The sequence below is a fragment of the Panthera pardus genome, unplaced genomic scaffold, assembly GCF_024362965.1.
Source record: "Panthera pardus isolate Hobbes unplaced genomic scaffold, ASM2436296v1 HiC_scaffold_18, whole genome shotgun sequence".
Taxonomy (NCBI): Eukaryota; Metazoa; Chordata; class Mammalia; order Carnivora; family Felidae; genus Panthera; species Panthera pardus.
In genome coordinates, this window is record NW_026526743.1 from 30,895,407 (window position 1) to 30,917,314 (window position 21,908).

At 35.0% G+C, this 21,908-nt stretch overlaps 1 protein-coding gene across 11 annotated transcripts in view; it reads left to right on the top strand.

The window, feature by feature from the left end:
* CHD9 (chromodomain helicase DNA binding protein 9) overlaps positions 1–21,908 on the top strand; it is a 233,692-nt gene that overhangs the window by 117,488 nt on the left and 94,296 nt on the right. For 7 of the 11 annotated variants that reach the window (XM_019455939.2, XM_053906106.1, XM_053906109.1 and 4 more), the window contains 2 exons: positions 6,905–7,236; positions 20,006–20,117. In XM_019455939.2, coding sequence (XP_019311484.2) covers positions 6,905–7,236; positions 20,006–20,117 — 444 coding nt within the window. Of the gene's footprint in view, positions 1–5,384; positions 5,755–5,847; positions 6,116–6,904; positions 7,237–20,005; positions 20,118–20,815; positions 20,874–21,908 lie in introns of those variants that run through there. The other 4 variants (XM_019455944.2, XM_053906111.1, XM_019455946.2 and 1 more) reach the window with 3 other exon arrangements.

Genomic DNA, 21,908 nt, shown 5'->3' on the forward strand with positions numbered 1-21,908 from the left:
TAAATAATAGATAAACATTTTAAAAAACAAAAATAAAACACCATTGCAAAATCAGTTTAACACCTAATAAATAACTGTAATCAAATGCCTGGTCAAAGTTAAAATTCCCTACTATAATTTATTTTTATAATTTTTTTTATAGGTCACTGTCAAAACAAGGGCTACTCATTACATTTGGCTAATATGTATTTTAAGTGTCTCTTTTTCTCTCTTTTATCATTTAGCCTGAATCTCTTTTATTTATTTTAAATATTTTTTAATTTATTTATTTTTGAGAGAGAGAGAGACAGAGACAGACTGTGAGTGGGGGTGGGGCAGAGAGTGAGGGAGACACAGAAGCCGAAACAGGCTCCAGGCTCCCAGCTGTCAGCACAGAGCCACTCATGAACCACAAGATCATGACCTGAGCCGAAGTCGGATGCTTAACTGACTCAGCCACCCAGGCGCCCCCTTAAATCTCTTTTAAATTTGTGGTTCCCCTTCATTTTGTTCCTTTGTGGAAGAGATGGAGTCATTTGTCTATAGTTTCCCACATTCTGGATTTTGCTGATTGCACCCCCGTGATAGCCTCTAACATGTTCCTCTCTCTCTGTGTTTCCTGTAAGTCACAAAACAAATTTTTATTTAGAAAAAAAAATAACTTTTATGAATATGTACTATTTGCCTGAATTGCTATGTGGATGATTAAAATAAAGGCAATACTTTTAATAGTATTACCTTTTCAATGTAAAATGCAAGATTTATGACACTAAAAAAAGAATGTTGTGGTTAGCTAAAAGTGGAGACGTAGGTACTAACACAAGTCATAAGATAAGAGTAGGCCTTTTTTAGTTTGTGAACATGGCACTTCACAGATGTGAGGAAAAGCAAAGTAAAATAATTGCTTCACTTCTATCAAAAACTCTGAAAACAGATTTAAGGGTAAAACTCAGAAAAAGACTTTAACAGATTATAATTTGCTTTTATGTCAGTTTTTCCCCATTTCTCTTTAAAAGAAACTATCAGTAGCTTGCGGAAAAAATGTTGTGTATAATAAATAAAAAGACCAAAAGAAGTCATCACATTAATGTTTGATACATATTATACTAAAATTTACTTTAAATTTATTTTTAGAATGTTGGTTTTATATGAATATTTAAATAATTATTATAACTAGCAAACTGGCTTATCATAAACAAGTTAAGAGAACAAAATGCCTTATAAATTCTTTATAATATCAAATTACTATATTATACTTTCCTTTTGACAGCAGAATTTTTTTAATGTTTATTTATTTTGAGAGAGACAGAAAGAGAGGGGAGAGGGGCAAAGAGAGAGGAGGAGAGAGAGAATCCCAAGCAGGCTCCGTGCTGTCAGCACATACCCCGACATGAGGCTTGAACTCACAAACCATGAGATCATGACCTGAGCTGAAATCAAGAGTTGGATGCTTGGGGCACCTGGGTGGCTCAGTTGGTTAGGCATCCAGACTCGGCTCAGGTCATGATCTTGCAGTTTGTGGGTTTGAGCCCTGCATTGGACTCTGCTGACAGCTCAGAGCCTGGGGCCTGCTTCGCATTCTGGGTCTCCCTCTTTCTCTGCCCCTCCCGTGCTCGCTCACTCTCTCTCTCTCTCTCTCTCAAAAATAAAACATTAAAAAAAAAAAAGAGTGGTATACTTAACCCAAGTGCCCCTTGACTGCAAAATTTTTAACTCGAGATCTCTTGGCTTCCAGGACACCACTCTTCTGCTAATACTTACCATTCTTGTAGTTTCTTTTTGTTTTCCTTCATTAGCTCCTCTTCATCCACCAACCCCTTGAACTTGGTGTTTTGGGGTTTCCCTAACTGCCTCTCTTCTGTTATTTCTACATTGTGTTTCTAGGCAATAACATTCATTTTTGCTCAATACTTGCTATCTCTATTCTATTTTACATAGTCTTCCATTGGAACCTCCATCCACCCTGACCCCCAGTTCTGAAGCCTAACAATCCTCTCTTCTGAGAAAGGTTGGAAGATTTTTAGCTATAATGCAGTTTTGCCTGTGTTGTTGAAAAATTCCTTGTTCTGTGTTTTATTCTTAGTAAGGAATTGTATCTGTTTTATTATTTGAGACCTTTTATTCCTTCATACTGTTTTAAAAATATATGAAATAGAAATATATGTATTTCCTCCAATAAAGGAGCCTGTGTTCTGTAGTACATGCAGAGTAGCCATGTGACCATTCTCCCCTTCTTTTTTGGAAATTTATAATTTCCACTCGCGTCTACACACTGGTAATTCAATAATCTAAATTATTTATCTACAACTAAAATATTTGAAATGGAAAAATTCCCATTGGAATGTGGGTTGGGTGAGTGTTTGGGAAAATCATTCCATCAAGAGGGGAAAGATCTGACTCCCCCACCCCTCAGATTTTAATGCCTCTAATTTCTGAACAAATTCTTCTGCTTCTTTCTCTCAGGAAGGAAAAAGATGTAATAGGTGGTATGAAAACTTTTAAATTTTGTAGCATGTAGCATTCATAAAGGCTATACGCCATACTTTTTCATTCTGTTCTATTTCATCTGGACCCACTAAGTTTATATCATGAGTTGATATTAGCTAATGACCTGTGGTTTGAAAAACACTCATACCGTAAATCCTTGAGTTTCCCCAGTACTGAAATATGATATACAGGATGCTCCATATATTCCTTTCAGTTGCTATCAGCATAATATATCACATATGAGATCATCTTTATGTTTTGCTATGACTTCTTTGTCTTATAAACATTTAGATATGATATTAGTATATGTGCCTTCTTTTTTATGTTTTTTTGTCCTTTACCATATGGATTTTGTGGGAGCAAGATCTTTGCCTTTATTTTTGATTTTTAAACAACTTGTGTTAAAAAAATATTTTGAAACTATGACAAACTTACAGAAGAATCACAAGTGAAATACAAAGAAATTCTTTGACTTTGTAAAGAATTGGAGAGTAGATTGCAGACCTAATGTTTCATCATCACCAAAGATAAGGAAGATATTTTTCTGTATAACTACAGTGTAACCATAACAAGTGGGAAATTGATACAGCAAAGCTGTTGGGATGAGGAGGAAAATAGAACAAAATATAATTAAGTGGACTTGACAGAATTTGATGAGTGCCTATATAAGGGAAAAGAGAAAGACTGTATGACATTAAAAAAAGCACATCAACTATCCTTTTGTATGTTTGTGTATATGTGTGAATTGAGAAATGACCTACATTAAAAATGTTCAGTTACTTAACACCTCAGTAATTGATGTTCTGTGGGAATATCATTTTAAAATATTGCATTCTAATAGCAGAAGAAATATATGACCATGGACTTCTCTATTACTGTCCACTGTTAAGATTTATTGTTAAACAATTGGGATTTTGAGTCAAGGAATAGAATCTGTTGAAAAACTTTAATGGGAGAAGTGATATATTTTGGAAATCATCTTAGGTTCTGAGGATAGTGTCAGTGAGTTAAAGATATTGAAAGAAAACAGAGAGAGAATTGACATCATCTTTTCCAACCCTACCCTCTCTGAGGATCCAGTCTCAAATTTTCAGTTACTAGAGCTTTTAAACTTAACCACACACATCTACACATCCTTTCTTGCCTAGACTTCCTATTTCTTTTACCTTCTCATACCTTGCCTTGGTCTAGAAGCCAAGCATTGATCCTTTCTGCTCTTCACCCACCCATATCTGGTTGATCTCTACGTCTTGGAAAGGGCACTGGGAAAAATTAATTTCATTCTAGCTTTATTACTAGTGTCTCTGCAATTTTGAGAAAGTCACTTAGTTTCTTTGTATTCAGATTAATCTGTGTAAATTATGATATTTGAACCACATATGATACCATATAGTGGTTAGGAGTATGGTTTTCCTAGTGAGTTCTTTGCCTTTTGATCCCTGCTTTATCAGTCAGCAGCCGTGTGATCTGGAGGGAATTATTTCTTCATGCCTCAGTATCCTCAGCTGTAAGTGCATGGCTCACAGGGTTGTTTTGAAGATTAATGGAGTTGCTATATGTGTAATATGAAGACTAGTGCCTGGAACACAGTAAGGATTAAATAAGTGTTAGCTCTTACCATTACTATTACCATTATGATTTTTCTTGCTTGCTCTCAGGTCGTTCTAACTTTTTGCGATACTGCTCTAAGAGTGTATCTATCATTTGCTACTCCTCTCCTTTCCATTATCACTATTACCCTACTATTGTTCAGGATTAAGTTAGTTGTTAGGTGAAAGATGCTTAGAGTAGTGCCTTGAACTTAGTAAGCACTCAGTAAGTAATAAGCCCTTACTGTTGGTCATTGTGATTTTTGTGTAGATGACTCCTCAGGGCAGTCAGATCCTCTCCTTGCCTTTCCTGGTTCTGTAAACCTTAATTTCCTCCCCTGCCTTCCAGTTGGTCTTAATTCGTGATCAGTCATATAATATTACTCTGTGTTGAGACCTTTGGTTTAAAAGGGAAAAAAACAAAAATTGTTCTTTGATAGAAATATCAGATAACTTGCCAAGACCGACTGAAAAAAAAAATGGTATTAATGAAAGAAGTAAACTTGAATTTTAAAGCAGTGAAAATTTTGTTTTAGGTACTTAAGGACATTTTTTATTATTTCAGCCTCAGTTTTTTATAGAAAGAGAAGCTGTATTGCTGAAATTCAGGAAGACTTGTTATTTATTTTTAGCAAGGGACTAAAACCAAAATTTAATCCAAAAAACTCAGCAGTTCATTTAAAATAGAACATGAGGAGTCAAGGTCAGGAATTTCATGTGTTTTTGATGTTAGAAATATTCATTAGTATATTTTTCCAGGTTTAAATACGGAAAAAATTTAAGTGTTGTTATTTGCTCTCTGTGGGCATATAGGCAGCTCTCGAGTGTTCTTTTCAAAATCTTAAACTTCTCTTTAGAATTTAAATGAAAATAGCCTCATTTGTCTGTTTTAAAAATCACAGTGTTAGCTTTTGTTACAAGAATCCGAAGAGAACTCACCTAATTTCTTAACGAGAAGTCACTTGTTATGTGTGACCTGCTCTTTAACCCTTGCTGGTCTTTAGCTGTTCTCCTAGTTCCAGTATTTTATGGTGTCCTGGAGAAAAGTATTTTTCTCCAGTAAAAATTGCATTGGATTCTTTTTTTTTTAACATTGATAGCTGCATAAAGCCATTTCACCACAGTTTGAGTTTTCAGATGTCCTTCTAAAATCAGCTTTTACGTATATTTTCTAAAACTTTACTGCAGGAAATGGCAGAGTGAGAGTTAATGTGTTACATGGAGGGAAGAACAGTCCATTGGGGGTTAAATTGCAGAGTCTAATGGAATAATAACTGGTAGCACCATCTGCTGGCCTACTTCCGCAGAAGGAGTCAGTATTTTTAACGACATCTCTAATATTCATGCTGATGCATTTTGATGCTTTGTGCATTCATTTCTTTCTGTGCTTTGTTGGAATCTGGCTATCTGCTTACAGCTATTGAGGAAACCCAGCTTTTTAGGAGGGGTTTATAGCCTTTTTCATATCTAAATAGGATGAACAGTGGATATAAACTTGCCAAGGCAGAAATGTGTTGATAAATCACAATGTGTGTTTGTGGAGGGTTGTGCATCTCTTGGTTGCAGCTTGCTAAATAGGCCATTTAGGAATCTTCTTTCAATGCTTTTTTCTTGAGCACTGCCTGGGGTGGTGAAAAAGCAGAGGGCAAGCCTTTGTCTGACGCCAAAAATGTCTTCAGTGAAGAGGCCAAGAGGAAGGGTAAGTGAAAGCCTGAATGAGTGGGAGGAGGAGGGGTTCTTTGGGCTAAAAGGCTAATGGGATTGAATAACCTTCCTTATTACTGGCTGCTGCTGCGGGAGTCGTACTGCATCGCCATCTTGAGCTTGTTGCTGTTTTCTCGAGTCTTGGTTATTTGTTATAGCCTGTAGGCCTTAAGGTGGCATTTTAGTGAGCGTTCTAAACCCTCCTTCCTTTCCCAGTGCTGCAGCACTGCTATGAAACCTTTGATGAGGCAGGTATAGAAAAGATATCCAGTGAAGCACACTGGAATCAGCATGAAAATGTGTTTGGAAATTCCTGGTGGTTTTTTCCTTTGCTATAGTCAGAGGCATGTTTACGGGTAAGAACATAACAAAACTGTGATCTAAGTATATGTGGATGAATGCGTGTTTGAAGAGGATATTCTTTTTTTAAATGCTGTTGATCTGCTTCCTGTGATACTGCTAAAATATTAATAATTTTAACGTAAAACTGTAAAACTTGTTTTTTTTTTTCCAGAATTGCTTGAGCAAAATAATTATGATATAGAGAGAGGAAAAAAAAATCCACATTTAACTCTTTCACGGAAAAACTAAAACTTTCTCTAATTTTAAGTATGGGAATGTCTGTTTACTAACTAGCTATGTTGCTGCATAGATTGCACATTAAAAAAATGATTTAAATGATTTTGGGTTCTAGTTCTAATTTCTTGTAAAGCAGAGAAGCTTTGTATTTCTAAAAATAATAATAAACTATAAGGAGTATTCTAAATCAAAATTGCTATTTTAAATTTATCAATAAATTCCACAGTTCTGGAGTGAAAAGGAAAGAAAAGACTTTTATTTCAAATGTACAGAGTATTTACAGGACAAAATTTGAATCAGCTAACTAATCAAGAATGCTGTGAAAATATCAGTGAATCTACGTTATCCTTCTTTAACCGTTTTTAAAAGCAGTAGTGGAGCTTTTTTATATACCAACACTAATTTCTAGATCAGCAAAATGTTATAATTTTACATTTGTTTGTAGCACTCACATGTCGGCTCACGTATTTTACTTCGTTGAGCATAACTTTAAATGTTCAAATATTTATGTTAATCGTTTAGCTGTACTTTGGCATGTTGTGTAAAAAGTATTCTGATTTCTCTAGCCTCCATCTTCCAAGAAGAGTGACGGTTCTGGGACATACACTAAGTTGCAGAATACCCAGGTGAGGATCATGTCTGAGAAGAAACAGAGAAAAAAAGTGGAATCAGAAAGCAAGCAAGAAAAGGCTAATCGGATAATATCAGAGGCCATAGCAAAAGCAAAGGAGCGTGGGGAACGCAATATTCCACGAGTAATGAGTCCTGAGAACTTTCCTAGTGCTTCAGTTGAAGGAAAAGAGGAAAAGAAAGGTAGACGGATGAAATCCAAGCCAAAGGACAAAGAGAGCAAAAAAACAAAAACTTGTTCAAAGTTGAAAGAGAAGACAAAAATTGGGTAAGTTGGTTTCGAAATCAATGTAATTCCTTTGAATTTTTTTGTCAAAGTGCAGTCTGTCTCATCTTTTACTTTTGATTTGCGTGTGATGTATTTTACTCCTACTTTGAAGTTTTAAGTGGTTAGATACTATGTGTACCTTATTTCCTTTTTGAATGAGTTGAGTAATTAAGACTTACTGCGTTTTAATCTTCTCTCAACATAGCTTTCTGTACATTAATATTAGTAAAAGAAATTTAAAATAGGAGAACATTGCATACATAGAACAGAAAAAGGAAAACAAAACCAAACCCATTGCTGTGCCAGTTCCAAAGTCACTTCCTTAGTAGGAAGTGCACTGAAATATTTTTATCAGTTTTCTTTACCTCTTGGTTGTACTTCATTGGGCACCTTATAGATTGGAAACGTGAAATACAGTATTTTCTCAAAAACCCACAACTTTGGACTAAATGGAATAGCAGGAAAACCAAGACCACGTAAATCAACGATGAGCAGTGTTCAGCTCTCCCTGGTTTACTCCCTCACTTTCTCTCTGATTTACTTTATGTAATAAAGAGGCCAGGTGAGGATTAATGCTCCAAGAGAATTATAAGGACAAGGAATTGCTCTAGGAGGGTACATTAATGCTCAGTGTTTTTATCTGATGACTTATCTAATACATTTTCAAAAATAAAATGTAATAAATGTTAATATATGTATTATACGCAAGTTTTTGCATGCAAGGGTAAAAATAACCCAAGGCCAACAGTTTAGAGTTATTTTTGCAGAAACATTTGGTCATTTTTGAAGGCTTTATGTGAAATTTTAGATAAGGTGTTCAACCTGTTTTCTTTTTTTCCACACAAAAGAGTACACAGTAAAGAATTTGTTTATTATGAAAATCTTCATTTGCGTAAGAAATTACTGATACACTGTATAGATACCGAGAAGTGACAAAAATTTGGAAGACATTGATTCTCAGCATTTTAAATGCTGTCACCAAACTGAATTATATTGTTATGGCTTGATGCCTTTCCATCCCAACCATTAAATAACATGGGCTCTCTTGCCGTAATGGAGCAGTGATTAATATTTGTGATTTTGCATTTTATTTGCAGACAGCTAAAATGAAATTTGAAAGTTAAATATTTACTCCTTTTATATTTAGTGGTTTGGGCATGAAAGCAGCTGATTTTTCCAATATTCTGTCTAGTTTTAAATAGGAAACCCTGTATTTAATCGTTCAATGCATTAAGAGTTAGTATAATTAAAGTTTTTCAGTTTTAACTTAAACAGATACATAGGCAAAGTGGTGTACTATTTGGAAGTGCATTCAAAAAATAATGCACAAACCAAGAGAAACTGGTAAAGAAACTTCAAAAGTTACAGTAACTTTAAATTTAGGAGGGAATAGTATCTTTTAGAGGCAAAAGATACAAGAAGTAAATCTGGTTCAAGAAAAGCAATGTACATAAGGGGACATTAGGAAATAATTATAATAGAGAAACATGGATTTTTGGAAAATGTAATGTGGTAGGGAGTAGTAACATATCACAGTAGAATGCTTGACTTATCCTGGGGTATTTATATTTTTGTTAGAAATAGATTATTAAATGATTTTAATACTGCACAGCATTGATCAATTTAGTAATTGTTTTTGGAGATAGCATTCTTGAGAAAATAGGTGAGAATTGTACTGAAAAGATAAGTACGTGGCAAGACACTGAGGAGTTACTAGAGAAAAACTTGTTGAGAATATAAGAACATCCTTTTGATAGAGGAATTTATAAGTTGCAGCCAAGTAAGTAAAATGGAAGCTTACCTGTTCTAGTCAGCTGAAATATTTTCACTACTGTGCTTTCCAGTAAGCTGCTATTTAAATTTTGAATTTGCCAAGTTTTTAATTTCTGGTGAAGTCATCATTTAAGTAGTTTAGTTGCAGAATTTTAATTAACAGTATTTCATGATATATTAAACATTTGCTTGAAAAAGTTTTATTTTTCTATTAGTTTGAGAAAATTAGCTGTTGCTAATATCAAATGATAGATATCAGATGAAGTTGAAGGGAATGTGTGCTGGAGCTTAACCACCAGCAGTGTGAAATAGAAACTTTAAGAGTAACTAAATTTGTAAACAGTAAGTTATGGTTGATATATAATCAGAATTGGTGTTTATTTAACCCATGCGTGTCATTGTTTTGCTTCTGCTTGCTTGCTAGTGTGCTTGAAACCTTTTTATTATTTCTGCTACTTTTGTCGATGAATTTTTTAATACAAGGAAAAAAGTATCCTTTTCAGAGCACTTTTGTAGAGTCTCATTTAATCTTCACACCTCTGTGAGTTAGGCTGGTGCACAGTGGGCAAATTTGATTAAGTTCTTTGACTTTGGAGCCAGGAACATTTGTACAAATTCCCGTTTTGTCACCTATAAGCAGTGTGACCCTGGACAGATACTGAACTTCTCAAGCTTTAGTTTCCTCTTGTGTGAAAAGGGGATAATGATAGTATTTGCCTCATTGTGTTATTTTGAGAATGAAATAATTTAATAACATTTAAAGCATATGGAGCAGTACCTGGAATTTAATAAATGTTAGCCATTATTGTTTTCTGAAAGCATAAATAGCACGTAGCTATTTAGGGAGAAGGCTGTGGCCATGAGCCACGCCCCTTCTTTCAAGCCTAAACTTTCACTCACCTGCCTAGATTCTCTATTAAGGCTCTGAGACCAGTTAAATGAGACCAGTTAAAAAATCGAGCAGAGAGTGCTCAATCTAGTAGCACATATACTTAAAAAAAAATCAAATGGACAAACAAAAGCAGTTGCTAATTTTTAAGAGGGGTAATAGGTTACTAATGACTGTTTCATATGAGCATGCTTCTTCTGCTTATCAAGTAGCTAGAGTAGCATTTAGGAGGGGTAAATTTTGTTTGAAATATGCTTGGAGTTTGAAAGGTTGCCCACACTATTATGGGGAAGGGTGTGAGTTGAAATGGAAATGGCAGGTGTGAAATAAAGAGTGAGGTAGGGCAGGAAACAACCTTTTTCTATTTTAATGTTGTTCATGATCTTGGCAGTCAGGTTCTAACAAGCTCCCTTTCATGTAGAATATCAGATTTTTTTTAGTAATAGTAGGCACATAATAGATGCTCCATGAATGGAATAGAATGAATTTTGTCGAATGGATAAATGAGTGAAAGGTTAAGTATCAAATGGCACCAAATGGATGAATTTGATTTGTTAAATCAAAAACAGAAATGGCAAACTAGTCCTTCACTGAAACCACAGGAATATAACTAATGGCTTAGTAACAGTAGAAAGTTAAATTATAAAATAAATCCATTCTAAGCCTTCAAGTAGAATTTTCTTACGGCTCTATTTGTGATTTGAGATTGTGTGGTAGAATATCACATGATTTGGGGCACCTGGGTGGCTCAGTCAGTTGAGCATCTGACTCTTGATTTCGGCTCAGGTCATGATCTCAGGGTCACGGGATCAAGCCCCATGACAGGCTCTGCCCTGAGCATGGAGCCTGCTTAGGATATTCTCTCTCTCTCTCTCTCTCTCTCTCTCTCTCTCTCTCTCTCTCTCTCTCTCTTTCTTTCTTGTTCTGCTCCCCTACTGTGCTTGCTCACTCTCTCTCTCTCTGAAATAACTTTTTAAAAAATTTAAAAGGAATATCACATGATTTGATTGAAGCATTTTTAAATTTGTGGTTTGTAGTTTTGACATTTAAATTATGTTTATGTGTTGCCAATTAGGATACTTCTTTATATTACAGATTACAGATTATTGGACTGATATAGGTAGAATGATTTTGATACTTAACAATGTTTGTGGCCCCATAGTTTTAATCAGTAGTAGTCCTTCATGATTAAACTTTCTGTCTTCTTTTTTGTGCCGTCCATAGTTATTCTTTCTGTATGCTAGATGTTAGGTGCTAGAAGTAGCCTTTCTCTTTAGTTAAAGCAGAAAACATCTAAATATTCAAGTAGAAATTAAGGATGTCATGTTATAAAGGAAAATGAACATAATTAAATTCTGAAATTATATTGTGCCCTTTTTTGCTATAGTTTGAAATTCCAAGAAGGAAGGGGGAAAATAACATTTATTAATTACCTAATATCATATATATATATATATATATATATATATATATATATACACATATATGTATGTATGTGTTTTTTAAACAAAACTAAATGTAAGTTTGTCCATATGCATGTCTATAGAGATGTATTTATATCTAAATAACAAAATATATAGAGGAAAAAATGAACAAACAAAATCCGAGGGAAAAATACAATGAATCATCAGAAATTGAGAATTATCACTTTATAGTCCATGTTATTAATAAAGTGACAAGACCCTGATTGAATTTATTCAAAATAGTAACAATTTGATATGTTTGGATAAAATATAAATGTATTAATTAATTATTTTTAGGCATATGAAACTTTGAAAAATGTATGGTGTACATTTATTATGTATTTTTATTATTAATCATATACCATTAGTAGTCTATAGAAGTTCTATAGTTTTTAAACGCCAAGCAGGTAAAATGTTTTGTTGATTTCACTGTTTAGATCTAAACCTAAACTCAGTGAAAATCTGAAACATTCATCTGCAGAAAGAATTGATACAGTATACATTATTTGTTATCATGAATTTAATGAAGATTTACAGTTTCATTTTTAAGAAGTATACCTTTATGTAAAATGTAAGACCTTACTAAGGTCTGTTCTTACCAAACAATGTGTTGTATGTATTTCATTGAATCTAAGATGTCATTGATTAATAAGACACACCAATAATTTATGTGTAAGAAAGAAAAAAAATATTGCAAGTTAAAACTATGGCATATATTTGATTATTAAATGAATCGATTTCAATAGATGTTAATATGTGGGAATGTATTAGATGTGGGAATCAATAGATGTTAATATGTATCTTAGAACAACTAAAGTAAAGCTTTTGATTTAATGCTCCTACTCTGTCAATGTTTTTTTTAGCATAAACACCATTTTCTTTTTTTTTTAAGTTTATTTATTTTGAGAGGCAGAGTGAGTTCATGTGAGTGGGGGAGGGGAGGAGAGAGAGAGAGAGAGAGAGAGAGAGAGAGAGAGAGAGAGAGAGAGAGAATTCCAAACAGGCTCCATGCTGTCAGTGCAGAGCTGGACATGGGGGGCTTCATCTCATGAACCATGAGCTCATGACATGAGCCAAAATCATGAGTCCGATGCTTAACCAACTGAGCCACCCAGGCGCCTGCCTTTTCTTTCTTAAAAGCAAAGTATTTTTTAAGAATAAGAAACTATGCTGGTACATATGTGGACTATGATTAATATTTAGCTAATACTTATATCCTAAGTATATGAAACAATTCAGTGAATTCAATTAAAAAAAAAAAATCCTTTCTGTCCTTAAACACGAAGTCTTTTATAGTCCCAAGTTAACCAAGAGCATACAATACAATGTTACTTTCACAAATTAAAGGATTAACTAAAATAAAGAATCCTTTTAAAACTTAGTTTTCCCAAAGGAGTTTAAGCTGGAGTCTTGCATTGATCCTAAATTGGAGAAATTTCACCAGATTAAGTGTTTCTTAAAAAAAAAAGTTTATATTTTATGACTTTCAAAATAGTCACACTGCCTTTCAACATTGTAATGTGAAATAGTATTTTTGCTTCTTTCCTTCACTTATGATGAATTGGATGCATTAATTACAACAAATGGACTAATTGGGGAAGATTCATTGTTTGTCCAATTATTGCAGAGAGAATCAGCAGGGGGCAATTACAGATTGACACTGTGTAGAATGCAACTTGTTACCAGCCTCTACTAATAAACATGTGGGCAGGATTCAGATGAGTGCATAAATTACATCTGAAAATCAAATATAGATGTCAAGTATAAACACTGAGGTTTTGTAGTGCCTATACTTATCAAATGAATTAACATTTCAAATTTATACTTAGTTTGAAATTGCCCTTTGCTGTCTGAAACAAGCAATGTTTTGATATTTAGTTCTTTCACTTGCCTGAATATCTGTTGCTGCAATTTGCTAACATTGATAACAGATTCCTTTAATGAAAAATTAAAAAAAAAGCTTGTGAAAAGCCTTTATTATTAATATATTCTGTATTTGGCACTTTACTTTGGTGATATTTCTAAGAATAGCAAACTGTCAGTTTATTTGAAGAATGTGTCTATAATGAAATTTTAGTTTCATTTATAATGAAATCTTATTTTAGAATTCATACAGTAGACTCTGATCCGTGATTGGGTATTTTACTTGTCTGATTTCATTTTATTTTTTCTACTTTTGGATCATCTGATTTCCCTCACATAATATTTATGGGAATCATTTGTTATTATACATGCAGTAGAGATTTCTGGTTGTTTGAAAATCGGATAAATTTTAACCATAATTACAAAATGACAGTAATAGTTTCATATTTCTCTGTATCCATTAAACTATGTATGTATATTTATTGATATTAAGTATCTATTGACTGGTTGAAGTGTAATGTCATTTTATTTTAAAATCAGTAAGATGTGTTCTTAAAAAGTAGACCAGGACTAAAGAGACCTTTATTGTCTTTTACTAAACTTATGACTTGGGCAGTTTATTTCACCTTCTGGTGCTGAAGTTTCCCTATTAGTATCATAGACCAGTACCTTATCTATGTCAGAATTTTTCTCAGGATCAACTGAGATATTGTAGGCGAAAGCACTTTGGTATTTTAAGTGCTCTATGAATATACAATAGTTTTATTATCCTGAATACTTGTTCATAGAGTTTTCAATGACAATAACTCTGAACCAGTGGTTCCCAAACCTAGTGGAACATCAGAATCTCTTCAGGAATTTTTTAGAAGTCCGACTGGAGTCCCACTTTATTAGATCAGAATCATAGGGTTGGGACCAACAAATCAGTCATTTTTTTTTTAACTCTTTATTTTGAACTAATCTCAGACTTGCAGAAATAGGTCAGAGTTCCTTTAGACTCTTCACCCAGCTTCCTCAAAGGTTAACATCTTATATAACCAAAGCACTGTTGTCAAAGAAAACACACACACACACACACACACACACACACACACACACACACACACACACTGACACGATTCTATTAACTTAGAGACCTCATGTAAATTTTGTCAGTTGTTCCATTTTTTTAGCCAGGAATCTACATTTCATTGTGTTGTCATCCCCCCTTACACCACCTCCAATTCAGGACAGTCCTCAGCCTTTGTCTCTTATGGTGTTTTTGGTTGTAAAGCTTACTAGCCAGTGATTTTGTAGAATGTCTCTCCGTTTGAGTTTGTCTGAGGTTTTCTGATTAGGAGTCTTTATTTTTAACAGACAGCCTTCCAATGAAGGCTGCCTCACACATTTAGGAGTTACTCATCAATACCAACCTAATTTTTGTTCCCCTTTGTAGTATCACCTATATAACTGTTTTAGAACTTTATAATAAACCAATATGACTTCATTGTTTCCAAGAATCAGTGTTCTGTGTAAGTAACCCTAGTTTTTAAATCTTAAAATATATCTATATTTTACTCAGAAATATGTCAGTCAAACATGACTTAATGTTTTAGAATCAACTTGTCTCCTACCATGGAAATGCACCGTTTTTGAACAGAAAGGTCATGTGTAGATATTTAGAACTTTGAAAGGTTTATGTGGAAAACTACTATATTTGAAATATCTGTTACAAAGTTAGGATTTAAAAAAAGTTTTTCCTGGATTAAGAATGGCTAATGAGTTCGTGGAAAAAGATACCTGTACCAGGCCTATAGAACAACATTGGAAGAAAATACAGAATATACAGAAAATAAAATTTAAAAGGCACTGTTTTGTTTTGAAGAATATGTTTCAAGTAGGGGCACCTGAGTGGCTCAGTTTGTTAAGTGTCCAACTTCAGCTCAGATTATGATCTCACGGTTCGGGGTTCGAGCCCTATGTCATGCTCTGTGCTGAGAGCTCGGAGCCTGGAGCCTGCTTTGGATTCTGTCTCCCTCTCTCTGCCCCTCCCCCACTCACAGTCTGTCCCTCTCTGTCTCTCAAAAATGAATAGATGTTAAAAAAAAAATTTTTAAGAACGTTTTTCAAATAATTAATATAATGAAGGCTTATCTAAGTTATTATGGAAAATATTTTTATCTGACTTACCCTTCTCAGCCAAAAAAGGGTGGATGTCTAAAGTTGATCTGGTAGCAGTTATTAGTATTTCTTTTCTAGAGATTTAGGCAATACTTATCTATAAACTAATGTTTAAGCAGCCTGGTACACTGTCCTGAGAGAGATTTCATTTCATTACGTTACACTGCCACAAAGGAACAGTGTAACCTCTTCATAGTAATTCATAAATACAAAATATTTAAGTATCTCTGCTTTTGATTTCATTGAATTTTTTACTTTTGGGGTTTGGGTTTTTAAGCAACCTGTATCAGAAGATGCATTTCACATAATTCAGTTAGCTTACCCAACATTGAGAAAATGCCTTTTTATGCAATATATTGAAGGGTATTAACAGGCCTTAGTTTGCATTTCATAGGAAATTGTTATTTAAGTAGCTAAAGTGTCCTTTTTACTAGTTTTGGTCTCATCTACAAACTAGTCTGAAATATGCATTTAGGTTTGGAGATGGATAGCAAATGGGGGAGTGCATCAAACATATATTTCTGCTACCTGATTTTACTTCGTTATCCCTGACTTTGCCACTGAAGATGGGCTGCTCAACTGCCTTAGGTTGTATTGTGTAACCACAAAGAACAACATGCTCACCCTTTGGAGGAGATTTTTACTGGACGAGGAGGCGCTAGAGGAGACTTCTGGGAAACTAATGATGTCTTGTTTCTTTTTTCTTTCTTAATGTTTATTTATTTTTAAGAGAGACAGCCTGTGAGCGGGGGAGGGGCAGAGAGAGAGGGAGACACAGAATCTGAAGCAGGCTCCACGGCCCGGAGCCTGATGGGGGGCTCGAACTCACGAACCAGGAGATCATGACCTGAGCTGTAGTCAGATATTTAACTGACTGAACCACCCAGGCGCCCCTAATGTTTATTCATTTTTGAGAGGGAGAGAGAGAGAGAGAATGAGAATGAGAATAAGAATGAGAATGAGTGGAGGAGGGGCAGAGAGAGAGGGAGACACAGAATCCGAATCCGAAGCCGGCTCCAGGCTCCACACTGTCAGCACAGACCCCAACACGGGGCTCAAATCCACAAACTGTGAGATCATGACCTGAGCCAAAGTTGGACACAACTGATTGAGTCACCCAGGTGCCCCAATAATGTCTTGTTTCTTGATCTAGAAGCTGGTTACACATTTGTGTTCATTTGAGAAAATTCATGAAGCTGTTCTCTTTTGATGCGTGCACTTTTCTGAACTTAACTTTATTATTAGTAGACTATTAGGTTTGGGGAAAGGGGTTGCATTTGGAGCATTTTGAGATTGTGATATCAGTGGGATATCCATGTGGACATGTCTAAGTAACAGCTGGTTTTATGAATAGATTTCATCTCTCAGGGACTGTCGATAGAAAAGAAGGCTGAAGACCCTAATTTGAGAAACAACAAAGTTTACAGGATGGATAGAAAAGGGTTGTCGAGGACTGAATCATGCTGAAAACTACCAATAGTAAGAATAGATGGAGGAAGAGGAGCCAAGGAAGTTTAGCAAGAACCAGGAGAGTATTGTGTCCCATGGCCAAGGGTATAGAAGAGGAAAAACTGATTCGTTATGCGTTGGTAGTAAAGCGTTAAAAATTCCCTTTGGGTTTGGCATTACAAAGGTCCTTTGTGGCCTCAGACATTAGGAGTTCAAGCTTTAGAATGAGGCCTACTTAATGTTTATCTCTATTCTTACTATAGGTGAGACTTGGAACAAGTTCTTTAACTTCGCTAAGCCTCCATTTCCTTTTATAAGATGCTGGTATTTGCCCCTTGGAATCATACGAACATCAAATGAGAGAATGCGTGCAAAAGTCAGCAGAGGCTGCCTCTGCTAGATAAGTGGAAGCTTTGAAAATGAAAAGTAGTTCCAAGAGTTCAGATAATGGCCGGTTGAGGAATGAAAATGAAACCGACCGTGTAGACAACTTTTTTAGGAAGTGTGGATGAGAGGGAGGAAGAACAGGATCATGTGGTATCTAATCGTAGACATGACCTCAAGGGAGAGTTGTATTTTAGGAGGTAAACCAACATAAGGAAACGGCACCAGACAGGGGAACACATGACCAGTGAAAGTAGTGAGAAGGAATGAAGTACAAACACGGCTAGTTCCTTCTTACTGTTTCAGAATATCTTTTTGGACTTTCTCTGATTTCCTGCTTCCAACATAAGCTGTGTTTGTACCTCTTGTCTGCTTTCTCCACGTCATCAGAAGAGTGCAGGTGACATACCAAGTCAGAGTCATCCTTCTCCTGTTGAAGGTGGTAATCATGCAGTACAATACAAGAGTAATCTGGGAATAACTCTTCCTAGAATTTTCTTGCCTCACATGTGGGCAACCAGTCATTGACCCCGTTGCTCTCGCCATCTCTCGCTTTAGTTGTCATTTGCCTGATTGCTCCTTTCCCTGCCTTGCATTTTACTTCTTTGAGTTGCATTGCTCTCTTGTTGGAAATTCCTTTTGCCACCAATTTTATTGAGATATAATTGACATATAGCATTATATTCGTTTAAGGTGTACAACATAATGATTTGGCATATGTACACATTACAAAACTGTTACCACAATTAAGTGTAGCTAATACCCATCCCCTCACTAGTGACAGTTTTTTTCCTCACGATGAGAACTTTTAAGATTCACTCTCTTAGCAGTTTTCAAATAGACAATGCAGTATTGTATTTAACTAGCATCACCATGCTATATTATTAAATCCCTAGAACTTATTGGTGTAAAATTCTCATATCTCCCAATTGGTTTATTATTTGGTTGTTTTCATTTATTCAGAGTATCTCAGAGCCATTTGTTGTCAGTGGTGAACAAGACAGATTTAGATTGTTTCAATTCCCACCCTGTGGAGCTTAAAATCTAGCCTTAAACTAAAATATTAACTCCTTACATGTCATACAAGGATCTTCTGTTCACTCTGTCTAGATGACCATCTCTCCATTTCCTCCTCCCGCACTACTTTGTATATTTCTTTTTTTTTTAAGCGTTTATTTTATTTTTGAGAGAGCGCGAGCAGGGAAGGGGTAGAGAGAGAGGGGGACAGAGGATCCAAAGTGGGCTCCGTGCTGACAGCAGACACCAGGGCTTGAACTCAAGAACGTGAGATCATGACCTGAGCCAAAATCAAGAGTCCATGCTTACCCAGCTAAGCCACCCAGGTGCCCCAGTACTTTGTGTATTTCTGACACACCCTTATCTCTGCACATTTCTCTCATTCTTCTGTAATATCACCCCCTACCTGGAATGTACCTTCCCCTTTCTTTCACTAGCAAACCCCCTTTTATCATTAGTTTCCTATCTCAAACTTTACCTTTTCTCTGTACCTCCTTTATTCTTCAGTAGACATAAGCACCTCTTCTTTGGTGTTCACATTACATCTGGCACTAACTTCCACTTTTGCCTTTTAACTGTGTTCATATTCTAACAGTGACACTTTAATGTTGGGGACTGTGTCCACTTTATCTTCAAATCCTAGAACCTAGGAGCACCTGGCATATAATAATTAGAGGTTAGTTCAGAAATTACTGTATCAGGACTTTGCCAAGAGCTCATATGCATTATCCCACTTAATGCTCAACAACAGTAGAGGTAGCTATTAGAATATCTCTATTTTCCAGGCAAGGAAACTAAGGCTAAAAGAGATCAGGTAATTTGCCAGGTGTCTTACAGATAGGTAAGTGGTGGAATCAGTTTTAATATTTTTGATGCTATGATTTCAAAGTGTGTGCTTTTAACCTCCAAGTTGCCCCACGTTGTTAAATAATTGTTGAAGAAAATTCTGTTTCTGATATATCACACTTCAAAATATTTTGGGAAGTTTTCTCTCTTTGAAATATGGATATCTAAAATAGAATTTCCCTGATAAGCAATTAGCATGATTTGTGGTTAGTATGGTGCTTTAAAATCATGCCCCCTTATCTGTTGAACGAAAAATAAGGAAATGTGGGAGCTCTATAATTTCTATACCTCTGATCAAGAAAAAAAGTTGAAAACACATTTTCATTTTAAACATTTGTATTTAATGGGTGTGTATAAATATTAATATACACATGTACACATACATATGAGAGAGACAGGCAAACTGTGGAAATATAAAAGAAGAGTTTTTAACTTTTTAGGAACATACAGTACAGCTAAGATAGGCCTTAACATAAATGAAGTAATGAAAGAGCAATTCATTGTTAAAGTGTTTTAAGTAGGGGAGAAGTGAGGAGTTTGAATTCAGTAAGAGGTAGAAAGGGGGAAAAAAACCCTCATTCCAAATCTACAAGATAATAAATGGATTATTTTAATTATTAACTACAGTTCTATCACCTGACATTTTTCCCATGAAAAATGATTTTGAGCCTGAGAAACAAGTGCTAAAACTTGGCTGCCTTTCTATGCTTAGAAGTATGTTAACTGTAATATTGGCTTGTGTTTGTTCCATTAGAATACAGTTCTTGTCTTGAAAATGTCATTATGGATTTCATGATAGTTATCTTTGGTTGAACATTCATGTGATACAAAATGGAAAAAAGTTTATCATGCCAATCTTAATATGACCAAAAATAGAAATAAGGCAAAAGAGTTCTTACTGTTGGTTCCTTTCCTCTTGAAACAGCAAACTCATTATTACGTTGGGTAAGAAACAAAAAAGAAAGAATGAGTCTTCAGATGAAATATCTGATACAGAGCAGATGCCACGGCACACACTCAAAGAGGAAGACCCTCAAGTGAGTATTACATTTTTTCTGAGAAATGAAGCACTGGTAGAATTATTTAGATAGCATAAAACTGCTTTATGGTTATTTCTACTTTAGTTTAGTAGTAAAACTACATTGTATTACATGGTAGAACTTTAAGACAGCAAAATGTGCTTCTAGCAGTATTGCCATAGAACGTTAGATCTGGGAGGGAACCTACATATCCTCTCTAAACCCTTCATTTTTCAGATAATGAAACCAAAGCCCAGAGAGGTTAAGTAACAGTCCAAAGTCCCTGATGGCTTTTAGTATGGAGAAATATCTAGTGATATTATCCTGTACTTATGGAGTGCTTTTGAGTGAACTTAATGATGGAGATACTGATTTTTAGAATCACATAGAATGATAGAGCAAGTGGATTGAATCGTTCCTAGAGATAATTCCGTTGGTCTGCTTCTGTCAAAGAAAAGATAACCAGTTTTATTAAAAATCCCCTAATGTGGACAAGAATACTGTGCATTTTGCCTTTTTTTTTTTTTTTTGAATAGGTGGATATTCAAAATAACCTTGTGAAGTTAAAAAGTCTATATGTAGTGAAGGTCATAATAATTCAGGCCACCCTCTGCTCTCTAATAATTAAAGTACAACTCTAGGCCGTATGGGTGGTGGCAGTTGTTGAATTATGGGGCCAGAAAGCCCCTGAATGGCCTTTCTTCTTCCTTATGCAGCTTCTTATCCAATGGGAGAGTAGTGGCTCAAGGCTCCTGGGCTGCTGCAAGAGTTGAGGTAAGGGCAGTGACTGAAGCTCCTAATATTATATGGCCTGGCTTTTTCTTCACATGTTATCCTTAACCTAGGCAAACTTACAGTTAACTTATTCAACATGAGAAAATTCAGTTGAATTTTTGCTAGGATACTGCTGGCCATTTTTCCACTATTGTTATTGCCAAACAACAAAATGGTAGAATAGGTTAACATGCGCATTTCTTCCGTGCTTTTCGCTGTAGGTTGCTGCATTGCGTTAACACAAAAATATAAATGGGGAAGGAAAGAAATATTTTCTGATAAATGATAATAAATCTATATTATTGATATATTTAAGTGTTCCATTATATGAATGATGGAAAGAGCCATGTAGCTTTCACTTACAATGGACTGTCAAGATTTGAAGGCGTGAAAACTAATTTAAGTTTTAGGTTTAGAGTCAGGTGGAATAAAAATCTAAATGTGATATTTAATTTTTTTACCCTTAATCTTCATATAGAGTACTTCAGTAGTCTGACTATGTTTGCAGACTTAATATTTTTAAAAGCGCATACAGTACATTACGTTAGGATTATTATAGGACACAAGTGACATGTTATCGGAATGATGTGTTGTTTAAAAGCCTGTTTCTGACCTCTTATGTAAAGTGTTGTAGTTTGATCTTTTGAAGCCTCTAAGAAAAACCTAGAAAAATATTCAAAAAAAGAATTTGTCACCATTTTAAATTGTGCTTTCAAAACACTATAGAGAAATAAAGCCAGACAAAAGCACGTTAGCCAAAAATGTGCACACCAAATTAGTTTTTGTATTTTTAAAGTAGTAGAGATATTACATGACAGAGAAAGATAATTTGTTGAGAGTGGCACCTCATTTGGCTTGGCCTGATGTGTAGCTGTGTTCTCTAGTGGAATATAATTTATTCCACTGTAATGATTCCAGCTATAATCTTATAGTATCTATAATAATCTTATAATATTCCAGCAATAATCACATAACTCACACTTTTTAATTCATCTTTTAGATTGATAAAGTCTTCATAGGATGAGTATGCAGCTT